The 11,736-nt window shown below is 41.9% G+C and overlaps 1 protein-coding gene across 1 annotated transcript in view; it reads left to right on the plus strand.

Annotated features, from left to right (window-relative positions):
• Nucleotides 1–3,816, plus strand: part of RPS6KA1 (ribosomal protein S6 kinase A1) — a 225,784-nt gene extending 221,968 nt beyond the window's left edge. Inside the window, exon 22 of the mRNA XM_089686229.1 lies at nucleotides 2,342–3,816. Within this exon, the coding sequence (XP_089542355.1) occupies nucleotides 2,342–2,464 (123 nt within the window). The 3' untranslated portion in view covers nucleotides 2,465–3,816. The remainder of the gene's footprint in view (nucleotides 1–2,341) is intronic.
• The last annotated feature ends 7,920 nt before the right edge of the window (nucleotides 3,817–11,736 follow it).

Consider the following 11,736-nt stretch of genomic DNA (forward strand, 5'->3'; position numbering starts at 1 on the left):
GGTGAGGAACTGAAGTTACATCAGTGAGGACAGCTCTGAGAGCTGAATGGAATGAAGGGACATACCCCCCTTCAGACAGGTACAGAGCTCAGGCTGTCAATCATAGGCTGTGCCCTCCCCTGTCACCATTTTCCTCTTGGTGTCAGGAAAACGTCTCAGAAGTGACTCATGCTGATAGCAGAGGAACAAAGCAGCAGACAGAAATGACACTTGGTACTCTGGATTAAGAGAAGTACACATTATAGAGAGCTATGCATTGTTCATATCTTGCATCCTATCTATGCATTGTTCATGCTGAGGTTTAAAACCACTTTAAAGCAAAGTAAACCCACCAATATAACTGTTTCTCAAAAGAAGGTTTCGGTTATAAAAGTTAAAAAAAACTTTTATTAAATCTTTAATCAGTGTATGCTGCCTTCAAGACATACATTAATAACTTTTACAGTTACTAGTATGCTTATGTCCATTTTCAGTTGAATTGGTTGGCCCTTGGGAACCTCTCACATGAAATATGAACAAAGCATATCCCTTTATATTGTGTACTTGTCTCAATTAAGAGCTTCATTTCTGCCTGATGCTTCATTCCTCTTCTATCAATCACTTCTGACATGCTTTCCAGATACCAAGAGAAAAATGGTAACAGGGAAGGACCGCCAGCAGATTGACAGCCTCAGCTCTGTTCCTGTGAGCTGTGTGGAGGGGATATGTGTCCCTTCCCTCCAACCAGCTCTCACTGAGTTCTGCAGAGTGTAACTTCAGCTCCCCACCCCCTGCTTTTTGAAAGTTCAGACAGGCTGTATGAATTCTGGATTCTGAACAGATGTAGAGGAGAGAGGGCTGTAGATAATTAGGTACAACCTATGTAGGAAGTCACTTCACTGGGTATATGTAAGGGCTTACAACCACTTTAAGACCAAAAATGGCAGGTGTAATAGCTGGTCACATGTGCAGCACCATTGCAACTGAAGATCTAAATCGAGGCTAAGATGGCACTGTCCTTGGCTGTAAAAGAATAGGAGGGTTTGGTTTTTCTCTATATCAAAACTGATTCTAAACCACTAAGTCATGGTTCACACTAGTACTGCTGCAACACGATGCATTTCTTTATTGTGACATTGCGCTTTTTTGACACGTTTTTTATACTGATGCATTTTTTGGTGGGTGGAGACTGAATTTTATACGCAATACTCTGCCAAAGGGTTCGCCACTGAAATCTATAGGGCCAAAATCACACTGCAGTTGCACCAAAGAAGCGCTTGCAACTTTCTAAAAAGTGCGCTGCATTGATGTGAATGGGCACCATAGAAAATACTGTCATTTCCATTGTCGTGCAGTTCAGCAATTGCAGAAGCAAAAGCACTAGTGGGAAAGGGGGCGCTGAATCTTGGTGACATGTTATGCTATGAAACTCATTCTCTGTGCATGAAAAAAAGATAAAGTTTAAAGTGTATCTAACCTTTAGTTTTAGATAGCAATGGGGGTGTAGCATCCCTGTCAAGTTTTTATTGCTGCCTGGTTTCCCGCTGGGGGTTTTCACCCTGCGTTTGTAAAGACTACCATTAACAGCAAGACTGAAAATGAGGAAACATTAAACATTTTACGCTGTCAGCAAAACTGGCTTAGAGGGGAAATCTTTTCTTAGGCATACTTGGTTCAGTAAAAAAGGGTTCTCTGTCATGTCCTGTGTTGTCTATGGGGATAGTATGTAAACGAAAAATCTCCCCAGTGGGGCAGTGCAAAAAAAAAAAAAACTTGACAGGTTGTAAGCCTTCCCTACTCTATCCACAGCTATAAAAAGTGGCTTTACACCCCAGTCACATCAAAGCCGATTTTGAAATCATGCGACTTACAGTGAATTTGCACGATTTACAAACTGGGTGACCTGCTGATTTCATTGCAGTTTGCAAGACATCTGACACAGATGTCTATGTAAATCGCATCAAAAGTAGTGCATGTACTACTTTAGAAATCAGTGCAGCTCCAACCAAGTCGGAACCGCACTGATATAACCGTTCTAATAGCAGACAATAGGGTGCGACTTGGCATACGACTTGCAAGTCGCATGGCATGCCAAATCGCACCCGATGTGACCGGGGTGTAAAGGTAAACCACCTTTTCGTTTTGTTATTTTAATTGTAAAGTACTCCCTAGTTAGTAGTATGTGTGTGCATACCATAATTGCTGACAGATGTCCTGTGTTCTCCATTTGCACTATAGCCATATCATTTTGACTGAACTCTTAATCATTTCTGATTTATTTTACTCATTTACTGTTGTCTGCATATTTCCGTCATGTTTCTTACTTCGGTTTTCAGTAAATCTGTATGGTTTTATATTGCAGGGAGCTATGGCTGCCACATACTCTGCCTTAAACAGCTCTAAGCCAACTCCACAGCTGCAACCAATCAAATCATCTATCCTCGCACAACGCCGTGTCAAGAAACTTCCTTCCACCACTCTCTAGCAGGGTGTTCCACTTGCCACAATTGTTCTCCTGTACTTGGTGACTTGTGATGATGGCTCTTAGCCACTACCAGCTTTCAGAAACTGTGTGACACCATATTTACCCTGACCATATAAAGCTGTGTTACTCCTGCCCATGTGGACTCAGCATGGCATGTTTGATGTGCCATTATTTCCGGTACAGTTGCAGGAGACTGCAAGGGGCTAATGCTCTAAAGAAAAGTGTACAATTAATGAAACAAAGCATAGATATATTTTATCTAAGGTGGTTGTTGTGCTTCTATAAATCATTACGCATCCCCCCTCATCTCCTTGCAGCACTATCTCAGGGCTGTCTGAACTCCTGCTGTCTGTGACAGTGAAGGGACACTGTTGTTTCATCTGTGACATATCAAAGTTCTGAGTTTTCAATGTTCTTGTTTTTTTTTTTTTTCTGCCTTTTGCTTTGTGCTGTTACAAAGCAATCTCACAAACATTCCAATACATAGTATTTGTGTTTACGCACACAATGCAGACTTGGTGTATTCACACACCTAAGGGCTCACTGTGCTTCAACCGCATGTTGCTTTATTCAAGGGACTGTTTTGGCAAGCAGCCAACACTTGGCTACAATTTAAGCACAAAGAATATGTGAAATAGACCTTGAGATTAAAACACTGATCTTTTAATAAAAAAGAAAAGCTGGAATACAAAGAAAATGTTCTTTCGGGTAAAGAAATATCAAACTGTAGTGTAAACTACCAGCAAACAACTTTAACACTGGAGAACTGTGTTAAGACCCATTTTGCTGATGGAACATGCGCACTGTAAGCTGATTTTTCATAAAAAGGAACCGCATTATGTAAGCAGCGTATGCCCCTACATCTTTTTGGAAATAACATAGAGTTGACACTTGATAACCATTTGTACTTTTAACTGATTTCAATAGCTTTTCCTTATGCGATAAATGTGCATTTTAGGGTGGATTTCATAAAGTTCTATACCAGCCCTATAAATGGAGAAGCAAATCGCAAATAAATGAAGATGTATCCTCAAAAAGAAAAAAGTGGAGTGCAACACTTCCCATTGTGTGTGTATGTGCATTTTGATGGATAGCGGTAGTTTGGGATGTTTTTACTCTTTACTTTACTTTGTTTTTAACCATGCAACATAGGTGATTGTTGATTTTGATTCCTATATACAGACCCCTTGGAACATGTGCTGTCAAGCCTTTTGTAATGAAGACAGTTTTAGTATGTTTATATAGCAAGTGATTGGCTTGTTATTCCACAAGGTGATGGAACTTGGTTGTCTGAAACTGTAGCCATACTTCACTTTGGTCCTGTCGCACAAATAAAGCTTTTTTTTTTTTTCTTTCTTTTTTAGAATTGGGAAATGCTTAACAATTATCCTTTGGAGATATTTTTGAGTGCTGGTAGAAAATACCAACCACATGTAACTAATACCAGTGATCTAAGAACCCCTCTTTGTAATGCAGGATAGGTATTCCCAATATTTATGACAATCAAAAGTCTACTGGCCAAAAAAGTGACGTACAAATCTTGTGGAACCTGTAGAGTATACAGTCAGGTCCATAAATATTGGGACATGGACACAATTCTAACATTTGTGGCTCTATACACCACCACAATGGATTTGAAATTAAACAAACAAGATGTGCTTTAACTGCAGACTGTCAGCTTTAATTTGAGGTTATTTACATCCAAATCAGGTGAACGGTGTAGGAATTACAACAGTTTGCATATGTGCCTCCCACTTATTAAGGGACCAAAAGTAATGGGACAATTGGCTTCTCAGCTGTTCCATGGCCTGGTGTGTGTTATTTCCTCATTATCCCAATTACAATGAGCACATAAAAGGTCCAGAGTTCATTTCAAGTGTGCTATTTGCATTTGGAATCTGTTGCTGTCAACTCTCAAGATGAGATCCAAAGAGCTGTCACTATCAGTGAAGCAAGCCATCATTAGGCTGAAAAAACAAAACAAACCCATCAGAGAGATAGCAAAAACATTAGGCGTGGCCAAAACAACTGTTTGGAACATTCTTAAAAAGAAGGAATGCACCGGTGAGCTCAGCAACACCAAAAGATCCGGAAGACCACGGAAAACAACTGTGGTGGATGAGCGAAGAATTCTTTCCCTGGTGAAGAAAACACCCTTCACAACAGTTGGCCAGATCAAGAACACTCTCCAGGAGGTAGGTGTATGTGTGTCAAAGTCAATAATCAAGAGAAGACTTCACCAGAGTGAATACAGAGGGTTCACCACAAGATGTAAACCATTGGTGAGCCTCAAAAACAGGAAGGCCAGATTAGAGTTTGCCAAACGACATCTAAAAAAGCCTTCACAGTTCTGGAACAACATCCTATGGACAGATGAGACCAAGATCAACTTGTACCAGAGTGATGGGAAGAGAAGAGTATGGAGAAGGAAAGGAACTGCTCATGATCCTAAGCATACCACCTCATCAGTGAAGCATGGTGGTGGTAGTGTCATGGCGTGGGCATGTATGGCTGCCAATGGAACTGGTTCTCTTGTATTTATTGATGATGTGACTGCTGACAAAAGCAGCAGGATGAATTCTGAAGTGTTTCGGGCAATATTATCTGCTCATATTCAGCCAAATGCTTCAGAACTCATTGGATGCCGCTTCACAGTGCAGATGGACAATGACCCAAAGCATACTGCAAAAGCAACCAAAGAGTTTTTTAAGGGAAAGAAGTGGAATGTTATGCAATGGCCAAGTCAATCACCTGACCTGAATCCGATTGAGCATGCATTTCACTTGCTGAAGACAAAACTGAAGGGCAAATGCCCCAAGAACAAGCAGGAACTGAAGACAGTTGCAGTAGAGGCCTGGCAGAGCATCACCAGGGATGAAACCCAGCGTCTGGTGATGTCTATGCGTTCCAGACTTCAGGCTGTAATTGACTGCAAAGGATTTGCAACCAAGTATTAAAAAGTGAAAGTTTGATTTATGATTATTATTCTGTCCCATTACTTTTGGTTCCTTAATAAGTGGGAGGCACATATGCAAACTGTTGTAATTCCTACACCGTTCACCTGATTTGGATGTAAATACCCTCAAATTAAAGCTGACAGTCTGCAGTTAAAGCACATCTTGTTTGTTTCATTTCAAATCCATTGTGGTGATGTATAGAGCCAAAAATGTTAGAATTGTGTCGATGTCCCAATATTTATGGACCTGACTGTATACAGATAAAACGGATGGCGTTTGTGAAACTTTTTCTGGGCTTCTGAAAACTACATTAATCATCTTCAACCTTTTCATGATGAGATGTATTCCGGTACTTTAGGGAAATTCTCCTGCTGTATTAGTGCATAATCTTTCGTTGCTCTTTCTCTTGTCTAATAAACCTCTCACTTGGTTTAACTGGTACATTTCAAAGCCAGTATTATTACAGTATTGTCTGCTTCAAAATGTGTTGACTAAATTACCTTAAGTTTTTTTGGAAGATAAACTTGTCCAAACAATCCTGCAGATCATGAGCAGTAAATTTGAAGTCCAAAAGCTTGATCTTGATATGCTGTTTGCCTAATATTTGCAGGTCTTAATTTCCTGTCAAAACAGACCATATGTCTCTCATCAAGTATATCTTTTTACCTAACCACCTCACCTTCCTAGTCATACCCTGTCACAAAATTGGTTATTTTAGCAGAAAGTCCTGCTGTCAGAATAGAATGTCTCAGGGGGATTCCTTCATCACACCTCACTTTTGTGGATGGAGGAATCTGTTTAAGGCAGCAGGGCCTTAAAGCGGAGCTCCACCAAAAAGGGGAAGTTCCGATTTAAAGATTGTACCCCCGCTCCCCATTAAGGATTGGCACCTTTGGGGAACGGGGGGGATGGGTACCCAAATTTGACAGGTACCAGCTCCCACTTCTGCTGCGATCGCCTAGGCGATCGGGGGTGGAAGTTGTCTTCCTACCCTCCCTCCCCGAAGTCTTGTGGGACACGTAACAGGTCCCAGAAGATGACTGGGCCATTCAGGCAGCGCAGCGCTACTTGCACATGTGCAGTGGGCTCCCGGCTGTGAAGCTGCAAGCTGTCACAGCCGGGTGCCCACACTGAAGATACTGGCGCCTGGAATACAGGACGGCCGGTGAAATGAGCTGCGGCAGGGGCAACACTTGGGACAGGTGAGTGGCTGTTTTTTAAAAGTCAGCAGGTACAGTTTTTGTAGCTGCAGACTTTTATTACAGTGAGTGGAACTCCACTTTAATCTTGTAGTGCAGATATACAGCAATGAGGCTGCAGGTACAGAAGTGCCTAGGCACCCTTACATGCAGGAAGTGCACTGCTATTTTTCAACAGGAATTCAAGACAAAAGGTATATTTTCAATTCTGCTTGGGCATAACAAACATTTCAAAATTTTCTCTAGAACAGCAGATCTTTACTTTTATGAGTTCAGTTACGCTTTAACCTGTTCCTGCCAGCCATATGCATTTATGCGACCTCTCAGCGGGTGGACTTTAAGGCTGAAAAGCCCATATATGTGTCCCAGATGTAAACTTCTGTGCTGAGAGCACACGCTCCCAGCACAGTTACTGGCAGGTACTGGAAAGCTCCTGATGCCTTCTTGTGATAAGTAGCTTTCTGATCATGTGACCACTGTGACTGCCAGTCACAGCGGTCACATAATCAGAATGCCCGCCTCCACCTCCCAGCATTTAGAACCTCTTAAAGGACCAGGAGGTGGTGGCGGTAAAGGGTTACGTTTAGCTGTAAAGATATCTGCGACTAGATTTACTTTCTCTATCCTGCACATCATCAGTGCATTTAGAGGACGTAAGGTTGGTCCAGAGTAACACTGAAAATCGAAGACTCCTGACCCAGAGTTGCACTCTGCTGTTGCTTCTTATTTTGCTTGTTTACTGTCAAAGTTTGTACTGTATATAAAACTTAACTACATGCACATGAGCCACAAAATGCCAAGGTTGAATGACCCAAGCACAGAACTCTCATTTGTACTTAAGACGTTAAAAAAAAAAATAATAATAATTTGAATAAAATATTTTTAAACTGTTATGTAGTGATAACACTTATTGCCACTTGTATTTTAAAAAGTTATCACATTTTGGCACGCATTTTTTAGAAGGTGACAGTGGAGAGGAGTGTTATAAAAAAAAACCTCATGTAATTTTGAGGCATGGAAATTAAAGCATGATCTGTTGTGCCTCTTTACTAAAAGCCACAGTATAGTCATGCTACAGAGGGCTAGAACAATACTACTTTGTCTATGTAAAGTGCATCTCCCTCCAAAACCGTTTCAATTTTAATTTTGGATAGAGTTAGGGCAAGAACCCCTGTTGTGTTTTTACTGCCCTCCAGTACCGCACTTGGGATATTGCACCTCACTTCCTGCCCTGATGACAATCTTGTTGAGGGGAAATATTCAATTGATTCAAACAGCAAAAAATAATTATCTTAATCGTACAGTACAGGACCTAATCAACTTATTCACACATCATGGGTTTAGGCTCATATCTTCAGGTGACTGGACACTGGCAAGCTTTTGAGGACACTTATGGGATGTCTCCCCCATAACCCTACCTCACTCCACAAGTTCTCAGTTTTTTGCTAATGTCTGTAGGTGATGGCCTGTTCACCTTCCTGGAAAAAACAGCTTCACTAGTTTATATTTTTTTTTCTTTTTTAATTTACCTTCTTATTCACCCATCAATCCTCACTGTCTTCTAATGCCTATGCAGAAGCGGTATATCCTGATCACTGAAACATTGGGAGCTGTACCCATACCCTCCACTATGGGTGGCAACCTATGTATTGTTGCTTCTGGAAGTGGATCCTGCATGGGGCTCTCACCTTGGCACTTTGTGCAACACATTGAATTAGCTGCAAGATGCTATACAGGTCCAGGACTGTTGTCCATCACAAGCCTGGACCTTATATACAGTCCAGCATCATGGACAGGTAAGACGGGGTCTCCCTGTATCTCTGATCATTACTGTGTAAAGCTGGGCTATGTTTGGAATGTATTCACTTTACAGTGTAAACTTTTCAAATTTGGTGCTAAAATTCAACCACTCAGAGCTCAATCTCACGTGGATGACGAGGTGTTAGCATCACACCACTGGTCACAACCTTTATCGCCACTTCCACCTACAGCCCTTATAAGCAACACAAGTGAACCCTCCCTCCCTTTTGCCACAAAGATTCCTTATAGGATGGTCTGCACCTTGATTGTTGCATACTCCTGGATTTGCTTACCTTATCTCCCACATTCTACTCTGCGAGTACCCCATGGGTATATCCTCACTTATAGCAATGGTGGAGACCAGAAAAAGGGAGCCAATACTAAACAGGCAAACATTTGCTTTGCTTAAGGCCTGAAGTACACTCAAACTCGGATTGATGATGTGAACCTTTCACAGGCACATGATCCCTTTTTAACATCTCTCGCCGCATCTGATTCTAGCTTTATTTCAGGCACATAACAAGCAGTTTACTTTACAAAACAATTTTCTGCATCTACATATGTCAGAATTTCTTTGACAGATTATGGCATTAAAGTGTTACTAAACCCAAGACCCCTGCATTCAATATATCTTGTCTCTCACAGCACACAAAACTGCAATGCAATTATTTTAGTAAATAAGTACCTTTTCTCATCAACAGTTAGAGAAGTCTTGTGACTTCTATCAGTGTCCAGCCGAGCATATGTTAAAGCTTGGAGGAGTTTTCATTTTGCTCTAGGAAGATGCAGGACCCCTGACCTCTGAACAGTGCTGAATGACCCTGTGCTGATCACATGCAGTCTCCCAAGAAAAAAAAACCCCTCTAGCAATACACCGCAAACTGAGCATGTGCAAAGTGACTCCACACAATGTCTTATCAGGAGATAAGACATATCAAGGGCCCTGGAAGAAGGGGAGGATCAGAGAAGTCAGGATTAAACAGAGTTTTTACACAATGAAGAGGAATAACCCCTTAGGTTCCACAGTGAGTATAACAAGCATGCTTTACTGCATATACAGACTGATTATACTGTTGTGGGTTAAGTAACACTTGCCATCTTTTCCAGATCTCTAAAATGCACTGTCTCGCTTCCTACTCCCGTTTTTCAACCAGAGTCGTATACTGATAGCCGTTCCTAGAGGACATGAAGTTAGAGAGAGATGAAGAGGACATTGAAGCAGTAAGCTTCAGAAGATTTCTCTCCCCTACATTGTAAATATATTAGAGGGAGCTTTGCACAATATGCGTGCAAATGTTGAAAAGCTGATTGCCTCTGTCTGTAAAAGCTTTGGCATAGTGCAAGTTTACTCTCCTCTGGCTTGCCACACTCCCTTGGGCATGGCGCTAAGAGACCTAGAAAAACTTCCAAACCATTCCCTGTTCATGAACAGATAAAATGTGCAGTGTATGACAAATGGGTCAATCTTGAAGGGATTTTCACTCCAAAAGTCTTTGAAAAAATAGTTTGCAAACAATTCCTGTAATAGACCTAGCCATTTCTGTCCTATATAAACACCTTACTGTACCTATTGAAGATGTTCCTTCTTTTAAAGAATCTGCTGACAAAAAAAAAAAAAACACGATCTGAAAAGCTTTCTTTAACCAAAAGACCCAACCCTGCAACAAGTTTTTGTTGCTATTTCTGTGCGTCCTACTTCAGCTAACTGGAGTAAAACCATGAATAACCAACATGGCCATGTTTTTCAGGATTGTGCATCTGCAATTACAACCAGGGGTGCATTTACCACAAGGAAAACAAGGCACTTGCCTAGGGCAGCATTTTTCAGGGGGGGGGAGCACCTCCCCTCAGAAGAAGAGATGGAAGAAGGGACACATAAGATGGGAACCAAGTGGAATCTGAGCCAGGCTGCTTGATGGTGTAAGTAGAGCCTGACTCTCATTCCCAGGGATGTCCGGAGCTGTGAAGATGAATGTCTTTCTATCTATATGGGGGGGCAAGGGTGTTGTTGGTCCGCGGGAGTGGGAAGGGGGGGTGGTATTGGTCGGTGTCTGTGGGGGCAGAAGATTTTTCTGTTGCCTAGGGCAACACAAAACCTAAACACACCATTGATTACAACTGCTTTCTGATCATCTTTTTTTTGTGTAGGTGCCCAGGAACTTGTCATGAGCCAATTATCCAGAATTGCTCCATCTTCATTCATATGTGCAGAACTCTCTTGTAAAGGTTTGGACAGCAGAATCTGCCTCTAAGAGGCACCTCACATGTATGGCCTTTCAAGGAAGACATCTCTTTTGTTAGGCACTTGACTAATTCATAAAAGAGGTCACAGGTGGGCAAGTTTTTCTTTCAGGAAAAGGTGACAAAACCTCCCTCAAGTTCTAGCTCCTCCAAACGCAGAGCACCTCTGTGCTCTACCCAGGCTTCAGGTTCAAAACACAATTTCATCTCTGCCTTTTGGCACAAGGCTTGGCCAATAATGGTCGACAAACCCTCTCAAAGCCCACTTCACAATGAAGGGACACACTCATTCCTATGAGTGGGGGGACATCTGTCACAGATGTCCCAGACCTGTGGGTTCAATCAGTTTTAAGAATGTACAAGATAGTTCAAAGTTCGGGCCTAATGGTGGCTTGCTTTGACGCAGTACCTTTTTGAACAACTATTACAGAGCACTGTAGCCAAACATTCTATCAACATGGAAAAAGCAGGGTCTACTTGGAGCTTTCCATGCTCCTATCCTAACAAACTAGGTAGTCCTTATCCTGGTGGATCACTTCTTCAATTCTAACAGTGGGAAAATCCTTCCTTCCATATAACTGGAAGATTCTTATAACAGACACAATTCTGTCTGGCTGGGGAGGAACCTTCCAATCCTTGACTGTTCAGGGAACAGGCTCTGCCATGCTGTCCCTTCAGTGGACACCCTTCTAAAGCCACTTATTCTGGTGCAGTCAGACAATGCCAACACAGTGGAATATATCAGTCATCAAGGGGGCACGAGAAGCCTGGTTGCCTTAAGGGAAAAATTTGTAGGAGGTTTCCCGCATGAAACTTCAGGGAGACAAACCAGATTCTATCATGGACAGAAAATCGCTGCCCAGTGATTTCAGCAGTCCACATCCCAGAAGAGGACAACTGTCTGGTATATTATCTCAGCCAGCGCCACTTAGACCAAGGAGAATGGTCTCTTCATCCAGATGTGTTCAATCTGACATACCAAAAAATGGGGCATTCTGGAAGTGGACATCCTAGCCTCCAGATACAACAACAAACTTCTCTGTATCCAGAATCAGGCATTCTCTAGCTCTGGTCT

The sequence above is a fragment of the Staurois parvus genome, unplaced genomic scaffold, assembly GCF_062004578.1.
Source record: "Staurois parvus isolate SC_StPar_1 unplaced genomic scaffold, SC_StPar_1.0 ptg000394l, whole genome shotgun sequence".
Taxonomy (NCBI): domain Eukaryota; kingdom Metazoa; phylum Chordata; class Amphibia; order Anura; family Ranidae; genus Staurois; species Staurois parvus.